The 24,552-nt window shown below is 33.1% G+C and overlaps 1 protein-coding gene across 1 annotated transcript in view; it reads left to right on the top strand.

The window, feature by feature from the left end:
* The window catches only part of LOC148943287 (putative E3 ubiquitin-protein ligase ariadne-2), a 13,956-nt gene extending 3,832 nt beyond the window's left edge, over positions 1-10,124 (top strand). The window contains exons 2-3 of the mRNA XM_089100919.1: positions 3,102-3,313; positions 9,873-10,124. Of these exons, the coding sequence (XP_088957045.1) occupies positions 3,179-3,313; positions 9,873-10,028 (291 nt within the window). The 5' untranslated portion in view covers positions 3,102-3,178 and the 3' untranslated portion in view covers positions 10,029-10,124. The remainder of the gene's footprint in view (positions 1-3,101; positions 3,314-9,872) is intronic.
* Positions 10,125-24,552: the final 14,428 nt, after the last annotated feature.

Raw genomic sequence — 24,552 nt, 5'->3', positions numbered from 1 at the left:
TAACGAAGCAAACAAATTAAAAATGATAGAGATAATGATATGGTTTTGGATTTTGACATGGATTAGATCATCAATACCAACCATACCTTTGAAAGTCAGAAATATGGACTGGATAAATGGTTGGAAGAAAAAAAGTTTTTGTCCCACCACCCGAACAATTAAAAGAAACAAAGGTTGGGAGATATGTCTTTCATAATCACAAAAGATAACCCAAGGCAAAAGAAGAAGTTTTTGCCCCATCACCTGAACAGTTAAAAAAAAAGGTGGTCGTCAATGCCTTCGATACCTTGTAAAATCAAAAACCTGGACTAAATAAATTGTTGGAAGGAAAAGAATTTTTGTCGCACCGCCTGAACAATTAAAAGAAAGGTTCGGCGATATGTCTTTCACACTCACAAAAGACAAGTCAAGGCAAAAGAAGGAGTTTTTGTCCCACCACCTGAACAAATAAAAGAAACAAAGGTGGTCGTCAATGCCTCCCATACCTTGTAAAATCAAAAACCAGGACTAGATAAATCGTTGGAAGAAAAGAATTTTTGTTGCACCATCTGAACAATTAAAAGAAACAAAGGTTCGGCGATATGTCTTTCACACTCACAAAAGACAAGCCAATGCAAAAGAAGAAGTTTTGTCCCACCACCTGAACAAATGAAAAGAAACAAAGGTGGTCGTCAATACCTTCCATACCTTGTAAAATCAAAAACCTGGACTAGATAAATCGTTGGAAGGAAAGACTTTTTGTTGCACCATCTGAACAATTAAAAGAAACAAAGGTTCAGCGATATGTCATTCATAATGACAAAAGACAAGCCGAGTGCCGGGGTCTCGATACAATATATATATATATATATATATATATATATATATATATATATATATATATATATATATATATATATATATATTCGCCATTAAATTTTTACTTTCTTTTTTGTTTTTTTCCTTCTTTTATTTTTTGTTTGCCAATTGCTTTCTAGTTCTGTTTGCAGGATTTTATTGCCAGGAATGTTTTCTTTACTAAACGCCTTTTTAATGTCTATTTGGCTATTTGAATTTTTCTTTGTTTTTCACTTTTTTCTTCTTTTTCTTTGTTTGCCAATTGCTTTCTATTTCTATTTGCATGATTCTATTGCCAAGAATTTTTTTTACTAAACGCCTTTTTATTGTCTTTTTGTCTATTAGATTTTGTCTTTTCTTTCACCCTTTTCCTTCTTTTACTCTTTAATTAATAATAAAATAATAAATAATAATAATTAGATTAATAAAATCTTTCATTTGAGACATTTTTTTTCAATGAAGATATAATTTATTCACAAGAAAATCAACAAAAAAGCATGAAGCCCAGTAACTTGGGCTTGTGTTGCCACTCCAAAAAAAACTTACATCCACTTATATCAGTACATTCGGGTTCCCGTTTCACAACAAAACAAAAAAAAATATATATAAAACATATTAAACATATAGAACTACTTGAGAAAAAAAATAATAGATTCATAAACCTGCAGGTAATGGTGCCTCAAAGCCGGCAATGGTTAATGGTGCCTGCAGCAATAAACGTGCATGAATAATGTGAATAGCACCGATATATCTAAATTGAAACACCGTTCTATTTTTCTTGTTTATCTTAGTATTAAAACAATGACAGGTTTGGAATGGCTATTGGTTCAAAACGAAAGAAAGGCTGTCTTATATTTAATAATAAACAGAGGAAGGAGGAGTCTGTCCTAATCATCTTACGCAAGCATTAAGGCAAGACAAGATCCACTCTGTAATTTGTGTATGAGCTTCTTAAGGTGTAAATGTGCAAAATCCATATGACCATTATTGCACGAATTAATACAGAGCCTATAAAAGTGTCACTCATAATTTTGCGTGCTAGTCAAAACCCCACTATTACACAACTTTACTATAGAATTTTCTTTCATTTTCAAAATAATTAAAATACCTTCAACCATGGTTTTCCATTTATTCTATTTAAAACTGTAATTCCTACCTCCTAGCACCCCATTTTCCTCTAAAACAAATATATGAAATGATATCGTATTAGATAAAATAATGGTTCTAGCGATAGCTGCAACCTAGTACAGAGCGAGCCGCATCTTATTGCAATTGAAAATTTAAGAACGATAATTTAAAAATCCGATTTAAAAACGAAATTTAAAAACGATTAATAAAGAATTGTCCAGTCATAAAAAATACTATTTATAGCTGATTCAGGAAATGTAACTTATATTTCAGTTAATCTTAACAGTAAAATATTATTTGAAAAAAATTAACGGGAATTCCGAAAAGAAAAACAGCCTGAAACCCCGCAAAAATGGTGCCATATCGAAACAAAAGTACAATGTTGGAATCGCCATTCCTGAAAAGTCCATGGAGGAAATTTTTAGCCCCCCACCTTGAATAACAAGTAAAATTCTTTTTGCAGTGATGTGTCCTCTTTTTTTCTTGTTTTTCTTTTATGTTTTTTTTCTTCACCGCTAATGGGGCACTGGAACAAAATTGAGACTTATTTAAGGGCTCATTTGTAAGGCACCAATGTCTAGTGCCTTTTGTAATTAGCCAAAGATAATATTGCAATAAAAAGCAATTATTGACTAAATACTACGTCTTAAGTATTAGATATGTATGTATTGGATACGTGACTTTCGTAGGATTGCGTTTTAAGTAATTTTTCCTGTTGCGAGTTTTTTTTTTTACCATTCTTCGAGATACTTATTTCTTGTCAGTTGCAATCCTATCCTTCCCAAGAATAGACCTAGACTTAAAACTTGCGATAAATCTGTATTACTCTAAATACTCCAGTCATCTCTAATCTATATTACACTAGATAATATAATCAGATTACTCTAACCAATACTATGGATATTCTTTTCTTGTCAGTTACAATCCGATCCATCCCCAGAATAAAACTAAAACATTACGAAAAATCCATGTTACTCTAGATAATCTAATCATCTCTAATCTATATTCCTCTAGACAATCTAATCAGATTGTTCTAATCATTACTATAGATACTCCTTTCTTGTCAGTTGGTATCCTATCCATCCCCAGAATAAAATTAAAACTGACAAAAAAACTGACCTTATTTATCTTTTCAGTGGGACAATCATGCCAAAAGCTTACGATTAGAGGAAGCAACAGTCCAAAAATTAAGGATAGGATAAATTCAAAAGTTATGACAAATGATGGCACGTGGATCGATTGGCAATGTCTACTAGATGCTTCAGCCCTTTTGGCCCGATGTCGTTACACACTGCAGTATACATATCCATTTGCTTATTTTCTAGAGATTGGGCCTCGTAAAGAACTGGTCAGTAAATCGTCGTACATCACAGACAAGGCCGTATCCAGGGGGGGGGGGTCGGGGTGTTAGGGGGTTTGACCCCCCCCCCTAAATGTTTGTCCGACTCGTAAAAAACGTAACAATAATGAATAAACAAATTTTGATGCCTTTTTAATTTTTTTTTTTTGTAACCCTCCGAAAGGAAAATTTTGGATACGGCCCTGATCACAGATATAAAGTAGGCTCTGATGGGAGTCGGATTTCTCGTCTATCTAATGGAGGGTGGGAATTATCCTCTTCTCGGATCAAATAGGCTTCTACCGCCAACACAGTCGTGTTTGTTATAATTAAGAGCTTACTGTTTATGCACTGATAAAAACGTTCATTTGTGCTCTTAGAGCACAAAATTGAAAAACAATGCGTGTTATTCAGGATCTCCCTCAGAATCAGAACCCTAGACCAGGTTGAAATACTTTAATTCAATATCTTGTATTTGTTACAGAAGAATAAGAGGGATTTAAAAAAAGAAAGGAAAGAAAAACTTGGAAACACAAACACTTAACACTCCGCAATGCTAATCCCCCCCGTATTTGTAATTTATATTGCTGGTTTTGAAATGCATTAATCATGTACGAGATAAAAATCGGTATTGTGATTTGGGTATTAAGGCAGTAAAAAAAACTCAAATTAGCACTAAATAAATGTTAATTATTGTAAAATCTTATTGTAAATGGGCCTTAAACTGGATGTCACATAACGACGCCCCTTGGTCGTAGTTATCGCTCGACAGAATTCACTGTCTGCTGTCAGAACTTAACTTTAATTGACTCCAAATTGGGCGTGCACGTAACTTTGGCCTCAAATAGCATTTCACTGTGCTAACAGAAGAAGAAACTGAACTTTGTTAGAGAAGAAGAAGAGGAATTTAAAAAAAGGAAAAATCGGAAAATACCAACACTGAAAGCTGAAAATAACGCTCCGCTATGCTAATTTTCCCCTCATTTATTTATCACAATTATTTTGCGTTTAACACCATTACTTGATCCTACTAAAATTATATTTTAGCTTCCGGCAAATTTGAGATTTTTTGTAAAATTTTTGATTGGATGAAAATATCTAAGTGGATCAAATTAGCACTAAATAAATATGAATGTTCGTACAATCTTATTGTGAATAGGTCTTAAACCGCATGTCACATAACGACAGCGTTTGGTAGTAGTTATCGACCGACAGAATTTACCGTCGTTTTCAGAACTTTACTTAATTGACTCCTAATTGGGCGTGGACGCAACTTTGACAGGGAAAATGAATTTAGACAAAAACGAATTATTGGTTTAGAAAGAATTCTAATGAAGTTCATAATGTTGTATGAATCATTGTGCCCCCAACCAAACGCCCTCAGGTGGGCGCCTGAACATCCATTTTTTGACAAATCTCAAAAACACTGTAAAAGCCTGTAAAAAAAGCCTGTAAAAGATTAAACATCTTCATATTGTTGGAGAAGATCTCTTGGTGGAGACGCACCATTGTATAATCTCATCACCGGAATTATTTTCTGGGACTAAACATCTGGGACTAAACAAACGCCAAACAGGTGGCCCATAATTCTCTGTTGTAGTTTTCGTAATTTTGTAACTAAAGTATTATTTTCTCGTTAGATCTTGGTATGGTCTATTTCATTATGTTTAACCTAACTTCACCTCTTGAATGTGGTCGGGATAACACTTAAGTACCAAGAAGTTTTTCAAAGAAAAACTCTTATGCTTTAACACTCCAAGATACTATTTGAAGCCACATTTTGTGTATATATTTCTTAAATTTTTACCACAGTAAGATGCTATTTGAGGCCACACTTATGTATATATCTCTTATGCTTTAACACCCTAAGATACTATTTGAAGCCACATTTTGTGTTTATATTTCTTAAATTTTACCACAGTAAGATGCTGTTTGAGGCCACATTTATGTATATATCTCTGAAACTCTACCCTGTAAGATGCTATTTGAGGCCATATTTATGTATATATGTCTTAAGCTTTAACACTCTAAGATGCTATTTGAATCCACATTTTGTGTATATATTTCTTAAATTTTACCACAGTAAAGATGCTGTTTGAGGCCACATTTATGTATATATCTCTTAAACTCTACCCTGTAAGATGCTATTTGAGGCCATATTTATGTATATATCTCTTAAACTTTACCACAGTAAGATGGTTTTTAAGGCCATATTTATGTATATATCCCTTAAACTTTACCACAGTAAGATGCTATTTGAGCCCACATTTATGTATTTATCTCTTAAACATTTGGAAAATCAAAAATGACAGTTATTCAGCATTTGGGGGTAATTTCTATGGACTGCGCAATTTTAGAAGTGATCAAATTCACGGATTTGATAATATGGAAGTTTATTTACTAAACAAAACATACTTTATTGGCAACCCATAGAGGTTATGTAGCCTGTAAAAGATTAAACATCTTCATATTGTTGGAGAAGATCTCTTGATGGAGACGCTTTTGTATAATCTCATCACCGGAATTATTTTCTGGGACTAAACATCTTAACTATACTGCTTAAACATGCTTAACACTTAAACATACTCTACAATAATTGAAATAAAACAAAAAGAAGAGAAAGAGAGAAGAAAGATGAAGTGAGCTCGAGTTGCCCGTCTTCACACACACAAAGAGCGCGGAAAAGTGATTTAATTTATACTGATTAATATATCAGTTTCTGATCATTTATTGATCATTCGCCTGATCGTATCATTTAAACTGATGAGTTTAAAACGATTTTTTAAACTTATTTATGATTTAAAACCAAATATGGTTTAAAGTGGTAAATTTAATTTAAAAATTCAATAAACAAACTTAAGCTATTATTCTAAGGCATGGTTGTGCCGCAGCGTTAGCTGCAGCATAATAAAGACCGAAACACGGCCAGTAGTAACCAAAAAATTAAAAAAAACGCGTTATGAAGAAAACAGGCGTGAGAGAAAAAATTGCTATCTGTCGTCGATTCAGGAATGGGAACTATTATCTCGATTAGTCTTGATAGTAAAATTTTATTTCGAATACAAATTTATGGGAATTTTGGAAAATAGCCTGAAACCCCTAAAAATGGTACCGGATCGAAAAAAGCACACCTTTGGAATTGGCATTCTTAAGAGGCCTGTTTTTTAACTCAAATAATTAACTCGAATAATCCCAGTGCGCATAAGCATACATATATAGTATATAGTACAGGATACTATACTACTTATTAGTGAGTTGATAGTATCACAGATAAAGTTATGTTGAGAATCTTAAAGGATACAAATCTGGGTTTTACAGTTTAAATTATACTATTAAAATAAAAGACCTATACGCTAGGGACATGAACTTTGTGGACCTAACAATAAAAGTAGAGGTCACTGGCTCAGTTTTTTACTCAATGTCTTTATTGAGTTGAACGGTCCCTCTGACAGTCCCTCTTTCGTTTTCCAATCGTACAATTGAAAATCCTTCGGTATTTTCGGTTATTTTGGTTCAAACAAGGACTAGCATGACTGCTGTTCTGATAAAAAGTTGGCATCATATAGGGTGGGAATGGGGTATTAAAAGGGCACAGATAAAGTATATAATTGATATGTGCCGTTTATTTCTTCTAATTTAAAATAGGGTGCCAATGTTGAAAAATATTAGCCGCAAACCTACTGTGCCTGTCCTTAAGCTCCTAAATAAGTTTGGCATTTCGCTTCCATTCTTTCAGGACTTGCCCATTCTCATCGTGAAAATGCTTGTCCAATTTGGCGCCCTGGCATCTCCCAGAAAGAGACAGATAAAATTGAATCCATCCAAAAGAGAGAGCTGCGAACAGTTTTCAAATAAGTCTCTCTTCTCTCTATTCTCTATAATAATACCTTCGATAGAAAGCTATACCCTCGGAAGCTCATATGTCCCATTTGTCTTTGGCTTATTATATGTTCCATGTTTATTATATGTTCTATATGTTCCATATGTTTTTGGCCATACGTGTTATATAATAAGCTCTATTCTCTCTTCTTCGAAGTTTTATTTAAATAAAAAAACTTCTCACAAAAGTACTTTTTCAAAAAAAAGTAAAGAGCTACATTAAACCAAAGATACGCAGAAATAAAGACAAATAATTTTTCAAGCATGAAATACCACAAATTATCATCAATTAACAAATGAAACCAAAAACTAACATAAATTACAAGAAATAACCGTGTCAAACTCAAAACAAGCAGAAAATAAGACGAGTAGGGCTGATGCCCCCTGGGCCTTCTAAAAAAGAATATAATTTGCGCTCTACTGAAAATCATCCTTATTTTTAGCTGTGTTTTTATTTCTTATAATATATATAAAATAAGAAACTAAAACACCTTCTTAACCAAGATTACTGTAAAAACAAAACAAATCAGCGTAGATTGACAGTTTAGTATATATACTGATATTAATTCCTGAACGTCTTAGTAATTTGGATTTATTAAAGTTAAAAAAAAAAAGTTTTAACATTTAAAATGTATTTTGTTTTCAGTAAAGTGCAACTTATGTTCTAGTTTTTTGCTACCTTTTCAGTATTTTTTTGGGCCAGGTCTTCTTTTTTTGCTCTACGGGATAGTTAATTTCAAAATCTTCAAGAAAGAATTGATTGAAGAAAAAAAAAACCATTTACAGATAATACGGGAGCAACCTATGGGTTGTTTTTCTAGAAGAGTGTAGGTGCATGTAGTGTCTCGGGCTGAAATGTTACAAGCTTCGTTAGCAGTAGATTGTTTGGATTGTGGAATATGAAGTGCGAGGAGGGAAAAGGAAAAAATGAAGTGTCAAAAGGAAAAATGAAGTGTCAAAAGGAAAAATTGATTATTAAAATTCACCAAAGTTGAACGGTGCTGAATAGTTAACAATGAAATGCCAATGAAAGTAAATACCAATGTTGTAAATGAATGTAATATGTAAATGAAATGAAATGTAAATGAAACTTTTAATTTCAATGTAATGAATGTAAAATGAATGTAAATGAAAGGAAATGAATACCAATGAAAGTAAAAATTTCATCTGATTGTTTTAATTTTTTAAGTTGAAACTGAAACTACCAAATGTATCTAAAAATTTGGAAACATTGGGGATTCAATTTTTGATTGAAAAGACCTTCATATGCAGTAATGGTGTTTTTTGTTGTAGTGGACTCAAAATTCAAGAAAAAGAATCCTGGTTGAAAAATAAGCCAAAAATATATAACACGTATGGCCAAAAACATATGGAACATATAGAACATATAATGAACATGGAACATATAATAAGCCAAAAACAAATGGGACATATGAGCTTCCGAGGGTATAGCTTTCTATTGAAGGTGTTGTTTGTCTTTGTGAATCAACAGATTGTTAACATTTGAATTTTTGGGGCGAAAAACATATGGCCAAAACATATGGAACATATAGAACATAAAATAAACATTTGGAATATGTAATAAGCCAAAAACATGCGGAACATATGAACTTCAGAAGGTATAGCTTACGTTTGAAGGTTGTCTTTGTAAATCAACAGATTGTTAAGATTTGAATTTTTTGGGACGGAAAGCATTGTCATATTTAACGAATCAGTTTTGCAAATTTATAGATTAAACGTGGCAACACTGACGGAAATGGGGTACTGTCTCAAACACTCTATAATAGGGCCGTTTTTTAGCACTAAGATCTTACATCTTTCTGCAAAGATTATCGTTTTTTAACTCATCTTTGTTTTAAGATCTTACAGCTCACTGATGTTTGTAAAAAGTGTGAAGACCGCCACTGTTCTGCCATATAGAACAATGATGAGAGAACTTTGATGATATACTCATCATTGTTCTCAGACTGCTGATCAGAGCAGAATAATGGAAGTTGTTTGCATAAAAATGACAAAAGATGTAAGATCTTAGTTCAAAGATTTCACTTTTAAGCGTTTTCTGACAAAAGATGTAAGATTTTAGTACATTGATGAGTGAAAAAACAGGCCTAATATTGAAACAACCAAAAGAAATTTTAGAAATTTTTCTTAGAAATTTTAAGAAATTTTCTTAGAAATTTTTCTTAGAAATTTTTAGTTTGTAGGTGTGTTTTTCGTTATACGCAAAGTTCTATTTTCGTTATACGTAAAATAGGACTTTTCCGTATAACGCTCTCGGGCTTCAAGTGCTCTTGTGTAGCACTTTAAACGATAAGGGCCTCTATATAGGCTTAGTTATGTTACCAAAATACCCGAATTTCTAGCCGAATATTGTTGACTTATTAATAAAATGTTCTTATTACGCAATATGCTAGATCGGAAAGCTTTTTTAGGTGATTGGGGCTATAGGACCCGTAGTATTAATTATGCCATATACTACTTTCAAGAACGACATTACTTGTCATGGCACTTCATGCCTTGTCACATTATTTATCATGAGCCCCACGCTTTCGTTTTTAGTCTTTAAAGATATGACCTTTTTTGGGTCAAAACTTGTTTGAAATTATGTATTTAAAAATAAAAATTTGACTTTTACTTTGCAGTACAATTTGCAAGTAAAATTTTATTTAAATAATGTTTTATTTTTCAGTTTGAGTATCAACAGGCACAGCTGGAAAGAGAAATTGAGAATCTTTCGTGGCAGATTGAACACGTTGAAACAGCTAATATTAGCAGCCTTGAAAATCAAGTGGACATCGCCGAAAAATGTCGAGTTACTCTACTTAAAGATTTTCTTGAAGTTTGACAAACTTGTTTCCGTTTTTTTAATGTGTGCGAAATTTAGGTTTTTTATTAAGTACATGATTTTAAATGTCTTTGCGAAAAAAAAATATTGCCCCTATACTGATCTATTTTTAATTAATCTAGTAGCGCATGTATCACAACATAGAAGCTAGATGTTGATGATTGATTACTGCCAGTATTTTACGCAGAAACATACGTAGAAATTTGTTTTGGCTGGGTCTTCTGAGGTGACAAAATGGACGAATTATATGAAAAATATGAAAATACATTCACCATTGAAAAATATCTTTTTTCTTTTTTTTTAGGGCGGAAGCGGAAACGGGCTTAAATGCATCCATTCTTCCGACATTCCTCCTGTGTACGCGCCTGATTCTGTATAATGGTCATAAATACAGAAAATAATTTTATTTCAATATAGTTTTCTTTAGTTCATTAATTGACACTTACATTAAAACAATGTAGATTTTTATTTATTTTGCTCAAAATCAAGGACGATATAGAATACATGAATGAAATTGCAGAAATTCTTCAGTATATGAATCAAAGCAACGATTTAGAATTGGCTTAAAAAAACATAACGGGATAAAATAGGTTAACATAAAAAATCAAATATAGTTTAAATTCTGGGAAAAGAGAAAAGATTATGTACAGAGAAAATATTTTCAGACTTACGATAAAAACTATCAATGAAATAAAATACTCCAGTTGCAAATTAGTGCAGCTCCATTATTACGATTGATAGAAAAACGCTGGCGCTTCTTTAATTCTAATGGACAGGCCCCTCTATTTAAGCTTACTAGAAAGGGAATTAAGATTCTTAATTAAGCTAGATTAAGAAAAAAAAAACATATTTGCTAGGTATTTCGTTCCAAAACAGAGTTAAAGGTCACATTTTTAACTATTTTTTTTTCAGTTTTTTTATGGCGAAGGCCTTTTTTGAGCCAAGACTAGGCCTCCCTAATTGAAAGATAAGAAAAAAACTCGTTTGAACCATTAAAAAACCATATTTCCTTCGTATTTCGTTCCAGGGCTGTAGCGAACGATGACACTACCCAACGTATTAAAAATATAGGGGGATAGAACTCCATCTAGTCTAAGTTAACAACCAACGATCGACCAACTAGTCTAAGTTGTAGGTAAAGCAATTTTTACTCTAAGCCCTAAATACCAGGATCTAGAAGCTCTCAACACAGAAAGTAGATCCCACCACTAATAAGAGCAATAGATCTAATAAGAGATCTATTGTCACAGATTCCTTTTATATCAATAAAAGTGTATAAAGTGGGAAGCCAGTAGACCTTGACTCTTAAATTATCGCATCAAATGTTGTATAGGCATGGTCAAAGCCCATTCCTTTTTAAACTCAATTAAGGCTCTTAATTCAAAAAGGCTCTTAATACACAATTCAGATAGCTAATCGAAAGTAGAATTTCGATTAATGAAATTCGATTAGAATTTCGATTAATCGATTAGCTATTCGATTAACGAATAGCTAAGCGTTACCGGTCTATAATAGGGAAAAAAAATGGGGATCTCCTTTATCAGATTTTAGGATAGGACTTAACCCCCCCCCCTCCCATGTCTTCAAAGATGAAAAAATCTTACCAGACTTAAGGACAAGGTTTCTTAAGTTCAACAGAAGAAGAAGAAAATAAGTCTGATTAATATTTTTGTGATTTGATCACAAAAATATTATCACATCACAAAAATGGGATATTATCAGATCCCATCATGGTCTTAAGAAGACTGTGGTTTTAATTTTTTGAATTTTATGGATTTCCTAGTCAATTGGTTAATGTTAAGGTCAACGTACAATATTAATATTGACTGTAATTGAATGTATGATAGATTATAATATTTGATTATTAATTATTATAAATATAATAATTGAACGTTATACTATGCTTATCAATAGTATTATCAATGTTATTCAAAAATAGCTAAACTGCCCTGCAAATGATTTGCCTTTAGTAATGTACGCTATTTGATTTTCCTTAGAAGGCAGTTTAAGAAAATGAGAAGATTTCCAGCCAATGAAAATGAAAGTATTAATTCAAATATTTTGGCCGAGGCCTCCACTCAGTGCAAAAATAAAAACAGACCTTAAAAAATAACCACTAAAATAAATAAGAAAAACTTTAAATAACAGCCACTAAAATAAAATCAAACCCTTTCCAGTTAACGGCGAAAGGGTAACTTAATAATAAAAAAAAAAAAAAAAAAAAAAATCTGATATTGGATTGCAATTCAAAAAAATGAACCTAAACGTTCAAAAACTCAAATAAGACACAGGCTTTTTTTGACTCTGGTAAAGATAAAACCAGCCTCATTTTGAGCTCCGTTTTCAGGCCACCCACATTCAACACGGAGTTCTACACAGGCTGTGTAGATTATCGTTTTGAGTGCCATGTTCATCATGGGTTTGTGCTTTCTCAGAACCCATGTTAAACCACACAATTCTGAAGAACCCGTGTCCAACACGCTTAGAACTCACAATATGAAAACGCTTTAAAGCTTTGCTGGCCATTCATCGTTTTTTGCGGTCTTTTACTATTTTGTTTCATTTTTATTTTGTATTATTTCTTATTAATGTTTTGTTAATTTTTATTGAATTATTTATAATTAAAATCCTTCATTAAATTAAATTTATCTTTTATAAAATTTCTAGTATTCGGTTTATACAGTATCACTCGAGACGTTTAGCTTCGCATTTTGATTTTGATTCTCAATTTTATACAACCAAAAAAGACATTCAAATAAAATACCAGTACCCGTCTAAAAGAAAGATACAAAATGCACTTGCGACTGGGTGGTTACGCATAGTTAACTTTCTAATTGTTTTTTTTTTCTTTTACTTTGATATATAAAGCCAATTTGACTCTTTAGAGTTTGTGATTGGTCTTTTAAAAATAAAAAAAAACAACCTCTTATCCTATATCTCACTTTTACTCAAGCCGCTTTATAAAGTAATTAATTAAAAAAAACAATTTTTAAACAAAAGTAAAGAATGATATTACGTATTGAGCAGAGCAATAAAAATTCACAGAAATTTTAACGAACTAAAAATTAAAAGAATAAACTTAATAATAAATGAAACCAATGATGAGCCTATAATTTACCAAAAATAAAACTGATATTCAACTCAAAACGAACAGAAATTACTAGATGTATGAACAGAGAAGATGTCCCCCTTGTACTCCAATTACAGTTAAAAAAAAAACACAGATATTAAAAGACAGATATTAAATTTAAAATAAACGGATATTAGACTTAATAAAATACGAAATCAGTAATGAACTTGTAATGCCCCAAAGATAAAACTAAAATTCAATTCAAAACGAACAGAAATTACTAAGTAAATTAACTAGGAAGTCGTCCCCCTTGTACCCCAGTTATAGTTAAAAGACGGATATTTAAGTTAAAAGAAACAGATATTACACTTAATAAAAAACGAAACCAATAATGATTTTTTAATGTATTAAAAATAACTTTATAAATATTTTATATATATTCTATAAATATTTTATAAATATACTTTATAAATATTTAAAAAATATTTTATTTCGAGAAATTTCACCGCAAATATCTTTGATGTCGCCATCCCATCAAATCAATTTTATCTGAAGAACTAACAATTATAATACAGATTATATAATGATTAAAGATTATTAACCATTGATTCTATAAAAATGAAGGGAAGTGAGCAATAAATTCAGAAGTGCTTAACACACTGTGAAAGCAAGATTCCAAAAATAATGAAGGCTCGTTTACTTCTGTATTGAACATGTATGATAAATACTTTTTGTCGCAACAGTAGTAACTCATCGTTCATAGCAACAGCCCTAATAATAATAATAATAATAATAGGTCACTATTTTATTGCGTTTTTTGCAATTGTTTTGTTTTCTTTTACTTTGACCGATGAAGCCAATTTGACTTTATTAGAGTTCGTGATGGTCTTTTGAAAATAAAAATTCATTTTATCTCGTATCTCGCTTTTACCCAAGCCGCTAAAGTAATTTTAGAAACGTGTTGAATCTTTTTTTTATTATTATTATAATTATTCTATATTACTATAATTATTATAATTATTTTTATTATTATTATTATATATATAATTATTCGTTTTCACTTTTAAACTACCTTTTATTATTTTTTTTTATTTAACAACATATAACGATCCAGTGTTGCAAATTCCATGTAAATTTGTTATTCGTAATAGCTTGAGCAACGTAAGTAAAGTAATCGGATTAACGACGCTTCTTGACTACTAAGGTCCCTGCGTGGGCAGCTTAAGAAAAGCTTGAATCCTCTCCTATCTTTTAGTAACCCCGTAAGAGTAATAACCTAGACAGCGTCCTTCTTTCCTTATTCATCATTATGATAACGCTCTTTGGTCCTTTGTTTTTTATGTCTATTTCTTCTTCTCGATAGCCCTAGTCTGTTGATTTATCTTTTTTTGCACTTGTAACTTCTCATGTAGGGTTTTCGACAATGGCGATTCCGCTAGTGCCGATTTTATTTCGATCCTTCAGCAGTTTTAGAGTTTTCAGGCTATTTTGCAAGATTCCAATAAATTTGTTTTTGCAACAATCTTTTACCATTTAGACTAATTGAAATCATAGCTATCATTCCTCAACCAGCTTCTAATGACAGTTTTTCTTTCAAAAACGTTTTTAAATATGTGGTTACTAAAGTTCGTGGTTTGGTTTTTCCTATGTTGCATTACTAAATGTAACCATGATTCTCGCTAAAAGTAGTAACTGAAACTTTTCCCTGTGCCTTATTTTTTAAGTGTTATTAGCTGTGGTTGCTAATTGGCTATTAATAATATTTACCGTTCTATTACCGTTTTAACTGCCAGTTGCCATAGGAGAATGGTATTGGTACTCCCTTCGGGCGACTGAGGATTGAAGTTCAACTCCATTGTTGATTAATTAATTGCAAATTTTTTGCGCCAGATTTGTCATCTTTCATTTTGCTCCACAGAATAGGTAATTTGCATATCTTCAAAGAAGAATTGCTGACAGAAAAGAAGTAATGGTTCATTTACACATTGCGCAAATCTGTCCGGATTTAGCAATCCGTGCGGAAATTCCGTCCGTTTTCGTGCTTGAAAAACTCTAGCTTTCCGCAACGTTTTGGTCAAATCAGGAGGGATTATAGGCAAGGTTTTTGAATGAATAAAACCATGACTAATGAACATCAAAATATTTGTTGCTTCAGACTGAATTTCTTTCTCTTTTCGTCTTCTGTGCCTCCTTCACAGTAAAAGGACTAATGCGAGAGTCAAATTAGCCAATAATCTTCTTTTCGAACTTATCCTCATCCACGCTAATGCGTTTATTTGAAAACTTTGCCTTAAAACGTAGCATTTTCTGGGCTATCATTCGAAAAAATACGGACGGATTTCCGCTTGCATTTCTGCAATGTGTAAAGGAACCATAATGGTTCGTTTACACATTGCGGAAATTCATGCGGATTTAGCAATCTGTGCGGAAATTCCGTCCGTTTTGGTGTTAGAAAAAATCTCTAGCTTTTCGCAACGTTTTGGTCAAATCAGGACGGAATCTTGGCAAGATTTTTAAATAAATAAAATCATGAGTATGGATTATCAAAAACTACACGATCTTATAACTTTGGTTCAAAGCTACACCCAGCTTCTTTGATCCTGCGCACCCAGGCTATAAGAAAACTAAAAAAAACGGTTTCATTTGGCTCTCTATTGCTCAACAGCTTTCACAAGAGGGTAAGAACATAGGTTATGTTGTTGCAATAATTTAAAATTTTTGCCTTAAAACGCAGCGTTATTTTAGCCATAGTTCGAACAAAAACGGACGGATTTCCGCATGAATTTCCGCAATGTGTAAACGAACCATAAGTCCTTACAGGTAATACGGGAACCACCTATGGGCTGTTTTAAAAAATAATGTAGATGCCTCTGGGGAAAAACGATATGACCTACTTATCTATATGGCTTCATTTTTATGTGAAGGCATTTAAATCGTTATCATTATTGAAAAGTAAATATTTAATAACTGTGTTTAATAGTTGTATGGATCCATATTGTACTTTTAATTTATGACTAACTCTTTTTGTTTAAAGATTCTCGTTGAAAGTAGTAGATATTAAGTGAGATTAATTAAAAGAAAATAAAATAAAAGAGGTAATTAAAAGAAAACCACAACAAAATAAAACGCTTACCCCTTTGAAAAACTTTCGTTTGTTTGGTGTATATCAATCTCTTAAACATGTACAAAGTCATAAATAAGAAACAAAAAGAGAAGGGAAGAGAAGAAAGAGACAGAAAAAAAAAATAATCCTCGTGGTCGCAACAACCCTTCCTACTAACAATTCCTTCGACTTCCCAACACACCCAAAACCCTTGCATCCTTCCAACATAAAAACCTTTTTTTTAATTTATGTGGACCCTAAGAGAAAATCAATTTCAAATTAACCACACATAAAAATCAAACGACCGAAGACAAATTGTTTTAAGATTTCTACGGAAATCACACACGGTGGCCGTACAATATTAATATTGACTGTAATTGAATGTACGATAAATTATAATATTTTAGAATTTTATTATATTTGAGACTTTCTAAATTTGAGAATTTTATTTGAGTTTTATTTTTTTTTCATTCCCGTAGGGGGATCTATCTATCTAATATGCAGAATACTTGTACCAAACACATTTTGCATGCACACCCGCTAAACTTTACCCCCCCCCCTCCCCCTAATATGCAAAAGTGACGAAGAAACTAGCGAAAAATCTGGCGAATTCTCAAATTTTACACAGCGTAAACTTGAGTGAGTGGCGCATAATACCCAAGTACCAAAGTTCCTTCCCACTACGGAAATAAAAAAACTAAAATTCTAAAATTTGGAAAGTCTTATTTTCCAGAGGGGGGGGGTATTTTTACGGGGGGAGGGGGTAAATGCCTAGAACCATCACACACATTTGCTGACTTCTTTTAAAGATTCCTCCTCATAGTTATGGTAAATCTGGATATGTTATCAAAATAGAATTTAAAACAGGTTTTCAACTGAAATTAAAGAGCAACTTTAAAACTTAAGCAAGCAGATATTATTCCGCACGCGAGTTGGGCAGCCGCCTCCATACCCCTAGTTCTTTGCGTTAAATCTGATTTTGGTTCCAATTCTTTAAGAACGGCTGCTATGAAACAAGGGTCGTTTAACCGAATAAGCAGTATTTTTAAAGCATTATAAAACCAAAGTGTAAAAAGCAAGGTGTTAAAAAGGGGACAGCCCTTCCATACGGAATAGTTTCTGTTCGTTTTAAGTTTTAAAGTCGTTCTTTACTTTCATTCGGAAAACCCATTTTTCCTTTATTTAATACATTTAAGGAAGGGTATTCTTTTAATTCACTCTGTTAAATTGTTTTAATAAATTTTTATCGTGATTTAATCAATCATCACTTCATTTCAATAAATTGCTGATTGATGACGATCCAGGAACTTTCTAAACAAAGTGGAAATAATACAAAGCAAATCGAAAAAACATCCATTTCTAAATCTAAATGTAGCTATGTAAGTGTGTGGGGCTGATGTCTGTTATTTCACGGCCAAAGAATTCGTTATGGCTTTAAAGGAGTTACTCGCGCGCTACTACTGCTACTTTTGCTACCACTACTACTGCTAATATAACTATTGCTTCTGGAGCGACTGAGAATATTGAAGATACTACTAAGGCTGAGGATATTGAGGTGAAAATTTGACGAAATGTTGAGGGGAAAGTTGAACTAAATTAAAACATACTATGTTCATACAGATTGTCAAGAGAGCGTGTCATGAACTAAATTGAAATACATTATGTGCATGCAGGTTTTAAAAATTGCATATCTTACTAATGCCTTAGGATACTACCTTCAGTTAGTACCTTCAGGAATGCTTAGGGAAAAGATCAATTGGCCAAAAGGCAATGTGTATGCAGATTGTCAAAAAGGCGTATCAGTAATATATTAGAAACAGCTTAGCGTATCAATCTGAAACTTCAAGGGCATTACTAGGGGGATGTTAAACCGACCAAAAGGCAATATGTGCATACTACTACTGCTACTTTTGCCACTGTTACTACTACTACTAATACAACACTAATGCTACTTCTATTACTACTGCTAGTATGATACTATTACTACTAAGGCTAAGGGTTTGAAGGTGAATATTTGAGAGATTATTGAAGGGAAAGTTGACCTAACCAAAACACACTTAAGTGCATACAGGTTGTCGAAAGGGCGTTTTTCAGGAATGGCTTAGGGTATTAAGTCGGAACTCTTAGAGAATGATGAAGAGGATGATCAATTAACCAAAAAGGCAGTATTTGCACGCTGCCACTTTTACTCCTGCTACCACTACTGCTACTACTACTTCTACTGGCACTACTACTGCTACTATAACTACTACTTCTGCAACGACTGCTACTAAGGCTGTGGATATTGAGGTGAAAATTTGACGAAATGTTAAGGGAAAGTTGAACTAAATAAAAACATACTATGTCTTACAGATTGTCAAAAGGGTGTATCAGCAATATCTTAGGAGCGACTTACCGCATCAAAGCTGAAACCTTCGGGGTATGATAAGGGGGTTGCTCATTTGACCAAAAGGTAATATGTGCATACTACTACTGCTGCTAATACTAATGCTACTGCTGTTGCTGCTACTACTAATACAAAACTACTATTGCTACTACTATCATTACTACTAGTGCTTCGAAGACTAAGGGTATGATGTTGAAAATTTAAGAAAATATTGAGGAGAACGTTGAACTACGTCAAAACATGCTATGTGCAAACAGGGTCTAAAAAAGGGTATATTTCAGGAACGCCTTAGGATATTTAGTTGGAATTGTCAGGGGATGCTTAGAAGGAAGATCAATTGACAAAAGGCAATGTTAATGTACATTTTCAAAAGGGCGTATCCATAATAATAATAGTTTATTGTTACCCTCTCTACACAACAAAAATGCACTAAAGAGGAGTATAAGAAAATGAAAAGAAAAACAAAAAGGGCACAGATAAAATCCCGTACAATTCTTGACAACTCTAACTTTCGAACACTCATTCAATATCCAGTTCCAGTTCCAAAATTTGTGTAAGGGTGTACGGAGTACCTAATTAGTCCATTCACCTCTTTGACTCCACAAAAATATCTTCAGAAAAAATAAAAATATCCTCTAGTTAGCTAAGAACGGGTTCTCCTTATAAAATTACTTAATTCTAGGATTTGTTGTGTGAAGTGAGGGCACTTGAGCTACCTGCCCCCAGCAATTTAAGGCCTATAGGCCGGCCGGTACCTTTATGGCTCTTCCCACTCATTCCCGCTCTCTTCTGCACATTTCATAACTATTACTCAATCAGCCCCTCTTCCATTGTCTTCTTCATGCTTTAGAAAATGGGTCAAACATAGTAAGATTTCATCACTAGCGACTTTAGGCACTTGACAAAAGGCAAGATAGATCGGAAATCAACAATTCTATTGCTGAGATTAGTAAATCTACGTGACAGTTCGTCCATTTTTTGACAAATCTCCAAAAACACCGTAGGGTCGTGAAAATGTAACTATTACGAGTCCAAATGGAGATACTAAGAAAACACTAAGAACAGCGATCGGATTTGCTTTTTATCAGATGCAGAAAAAGGTTACCAGAAAGGTGTCAAAAAGAACATATGCGGTGCAAAAAACGCATCATATAGCTAACCAAAGGTTCTCTTATCAAACTGGCCCTTTACTCTGTTGTGAAGACCTTAAGATTTTATTGTTTTTCTTTCAAATAATCAATTATAAGCTTCCTAGTGGATCGCATTGAAGTTGAGAGGATCGAATTCGTGGATCGGATCGAAGTTGAGAGAATCGAACTAGTGGATTGAATTGGAACATGAAGTTGTGGCGGGATCAACTTGGATTGTATCATTGGAGGCGATCTCCGGTCAAAAGACAAGAAACTCTGTTTTGGAAGTAGCAACTGAAATATCGATTTCTTTTAGTACGGAGCAAACAACATCAGCAGCGTTCTGGAGTGTCCCAAGATTATCAGCCAAGAGAAGAATGTCATCGGCATAAGACAAGTGACTTCTGTCGGTACATGGCTCAATTAAGTATGGTGGAATCTGTCGAGTGACTACTCTAATAGAGTTTTTAAATATTGCCGGACTAAGAACATAACCTTTCTTAACACCACGGCTTAGCGAACAGCTTATATTAGGAACAGCTTAGCGTATCAAGCTGAAACTCCCAGGGCATAATGAGGGGATGTTAAACTGACCAAAAAGTAATACGTGCATACTACTACTACTACTAATACTTCTGTTACTACTGCTACCACTAATACAACACTAATAGTTTCTCTACTAGTACTAATAATATGAAAGTAGTACTACTAAGGCTAAGGGTATAAAGGTGAATATTTAAGACAATATTGAGGGGATAGTTGGACTAAATTCTAACGCACTAGGTGCATGCAGGTTGCCGAAGGACGTTTTTCAGGAATGGCTTAGGGTATTAACTTGGAACTTTCCGGGATTGGTTAGGGGGAAGATCAATTAAGGCAATATATGCAGGCTACTACTAATACTACTACAGCTACTGCCACTCCAGCTACTACTTCTATTGTAACTAGTACTAAGAATAAGAGTATTAAGGTAAAAATTTTATGAATGTTGAGGGGAAGTGAACTAAATTAAAATACACCATGGACATACATGTTATCAAAATGGCATATTGGCAATATCATAGTGACGGTTTATAGTATTAAGTTCAAACTTCAAGGGCTTGATGAGGGGGATTTTCAATTGACCCAAAGGCTTTTTGCGCATACTACTACTGCTACTATTGCTACTACTGTTAGTACTGCTACTAATCCTCTATAATATCTAGGGTTTGTGATAGTTATTTTGCCAATATCTATCTATCTATCTATCTATGTCTCTATCTATCTATCTATCTATCTATCCATCTCTCTATCTATCTAATTCTACTACCACTTCTAGTAACACTCTTACTACTACTACTGTGACTACTGCTGCAGCTAAGACTGAGGGTATGAAGGTGAATATTTCAGGGAATTTTAAGTCTGATTTTGAACTCAATCAAAACACACTGTGCGTATTCTTGTGGTCAAAAGGGTGTATCAGCAATCTCTTAGCAATTGCTTGGAGTATGAAGTTGAAACTTACAGGGCTTGTTCTAGGGGATGTTAAACTAACCAACAGGCAATATTTGCACGCTACTACTCTACTACATCTACTACTACAACAATTACTACTACTAATATTACTGTTACTGCTACTACTAATATCGCTACCAAAGCTAAGGATATTAAGGTGAAAATTTAGGGTATGTTGTGACAGTGTTTAACTAAATAGAAACACAATAGGTACATGTAGGTTGTCAAAAGGCGGTATCAGTAATGCCCCAGGAATGATTACAGGAATGAGTTGAATCTTTCAACGTGTGTTGAGAGCGATACTGAAAAAACAAAAGGTGTTGTGTGCATACTGCTACCAATGCTACTACTACTACAGCTATTGCTACTACTGAAGCTAAGGGTACTAAAGTGAAGCTTTCAGGGAATGATTAGGGAGACGTTGCAATAATTCAAAACACACGAACAATATCTCAGGAACGCCTTAGATTATTAAGATGAAACTTTCAGGGTATGCTGAGGCGGATTTTGAAATAACCAAAATCTATTATGTTCATACCACTCCTACTACAATTACAGCAACTAGTGGGGCTAATGGTACTAAGGTGAAGCTTTTATGAAATATTTAAGGAGAGTTTCAACTAAACAAAAAAAAATATATAGGCGAGCAGGTTTTCAAAGGGGAATAGACGCAATATCTTAGGAATGGCTAAGAGAATTAATTTGAAACTTTCAGGACACGTTGAGCAGGAGGTTGAATTAATCCATAGGCACTCTGTCACCGGGTCTTCTTAACCACGTTGGCAACACTGTACCTAAAAGCATTCTATAGATTTTGTATTCAGTTAAGATGACCGCTCCAGCGTCTTCATGAGATAGGGCTCCATTACTCATCGGCTGATTATATAGGGTCTAACCTTGAGTCTCCTAGTGCTCCACTTTAGCCTCATAGTGTTGAGTGTGCTTCAAATTAATTAGCTAAGTAATTAACGCTAAGGAGCAAAAATAAATGAAAATGAATTGAAAACCCCTTGACCTTGGAAACTACCCGAAATAAGGATTATTTTCAGAAAAAAAGCAAATCTCGAATTTATATTGAAGCTTAAAAAGGAGAAAAAATTTAAAAAGAAAAGAAAAGCTTCTATAGCTGCCACCAAGGCTGAATTCATGAAAGGAAGGCGTTGCAGGTTTTTAACCTCATACTCAGGGAAGGCCTGAGTTTGATTTGTGATCACATTAGGTTTGACAAAGCTTTTCTTTGGCAAACTTTACGGTATTTTTTTATAATTAAATTACATTAAATTAAGTTCTAAAAATACAAACAAAATACATAGTTAGAAACACAAAAATTAAATTGTTAAATGTGTATTTACCGAGCGCATAGTGCTGCAAGTAAAATTTGTGTTTTCCGCCTTCATTCCTTGTAACTAATTCTTAAAGAACAATAAAAAAGAAAGAATTTTTCGTAGAAGTAGGAACCACTTAGTTATTCCCGAAAATTAATTTACCAGACTGTTGGAACAACACATTTAAGAAACTAAAGAAGAAATTACAGTTAAAGACTTGAGTTTTAACTCACTGCAATGCAGATGAAAATAGGGGAAAAAGATGTTGCAGTTTGCGATAAAGGGTAAGACAAAGAACACACTGATACTGATGTGATTGCTCCAGCTGAATTTGTCTTGGTTTATAGAGGGAGGATTTCAAATGCAAAATGTCTTTGAGATTAGGTTAAATCAGAAAGGGAATATATAATGGCTTCTTAGACTTGACTCATTAATTTATTAGGGGGCAGTAAATTTAATTATGATGGAAAAGCTTAAATTTCCCTTAAACTGCATGTTTTTCCTGAATAGGAAGTGAGGAAAAATACTAAAAATTTAGTAACTGGAAAGTTCAACGACTAAGTAGGTTTTCATCTACCGTTGTTAAAATTTCTTTTCTTGAAACACAAAAAAGTTGGATTTCAAATTTTGTTATGGAAAATTATTACTTTATTGAAAAAAAAAGTTGGATTTCATTTTTCATCGCTGAATAGCCATTTTACTAAAAAACAAACAAAATAGATTTTGTATATCATCATCGAATTTTTACTTTGAATTTACACATGCACTAGTTTTGGCATTATTATTCCAATTTAATTTGCCTTAGTTCTAGAGGAAGAACTGCCAACCCAAAACGTCTGTGGGATTGTCTTAAATCAGAAACTGTAGATCTAAGCGCTTCTTGGACTTGGCCCAGTAATTCTGTGGGGACAACAAAACCTAATTATGTAGGGACAAACTGACCTTTGATTTAACTGTGTCACAATTAGTTTTCTAGATTGCAAAATGAGGGGAAGGTATTGGGAATCCAACAGTTCTAAAGACGGAGGGCAATTAGAGTGTTCCTCTATCGGTTTGGAATTTACTATTGTTGAAACATGAGAAATTTGGATTTTGCATGCTGGTTTTAAAAAACTATCATTTTGGAAAAGGAACACTTGGGATTAATTTTTTACTGTTGAATATCCATTCAGACGAAAAATAAACAAGTTGAACTTTGTTTATCATTGCTAAATTTTTAATATGAATAAAAAAAAAAATGGGTTTCTTTTAGTGATCCTCTTAAACCTGATAAGTATCGAATACTAGATCGGCTGCAAAAAATAAAAACAATGCAACTTATGCTCCTTAAAACCCAAATATGTTGAGTCGACTTTCTCTGCCTTTTCATTTATTTTTATTTTCTTTTTTGATTCCTTAATTTCCTTTACCTGTCTTGTCTCTTCCTTTTTAGTTTTGTCCTTTTTTGTTTTCCCTTTCCTTCTCTTCTAAATTCTTTCTCTGTTGAAAAAAGGCTTCCGAATATGAAGCCGAAATGACGGGGCTTTTGTTATTATAATTTATGTTGCTGTCTCAATTAAAATTTTATTCATATTCACTCGTTTCACTTTATTTAAAAAAGGAAAGACAGCTTGGTCTAAGAAATTATCAAACTGCCCACTCAGAAACATTAGTTATGCACCGTGGAGAAAGAAGACGTCTTCATTAGCATGTTTTTATATTTAACATAAATTTCAGAAAAGAAATATTTGAACTTTTATTGCTGACGGTTGGATATGCATTGCGACATTCTTAGTTTTTCTACATGTTGCCTGCATTGCAGTGGCTTCTTTAAACTATTGTCTCTGACTGTCACTTATTTTCAGTTAGTTTTGTTTCAAAAGTTCTCGCGTTTTCTTATTGTTTCCACGTATTTATTTAATGCGGTTTTGTTTTTGTGTCAACAGTTTTCAAGCTTTTTTTTTTATTAAGTTTCAATATATTTTATTATATGATTCTTTGTTTTTGTTCCAAAAGTTTCCGTTTTCTGATATAAGT

The sequence above is a fragment of the Artemia sp. Qi Xiang Cuo genome, chromosome 15 (genome assembly GCF_049724085.1).
Source record: "Artemia sp. Qi Xiang Cuo chromosome 15, ASM4972408v1, whole genome shotgun sequence".
Classification (NCBI taxonomy): Eukaryota; Metazoa; Arthropoda; class Branchiopoda; order Anostraca; family Artemiidae; genus Artemia; species Artemia sp. Qi Xiang Cuo.
The sequence above is the reverse complement of the archived record's forward strand: the minus strand, read 5'-3'. Positions and strand labels throughout refer to the sequence as shown.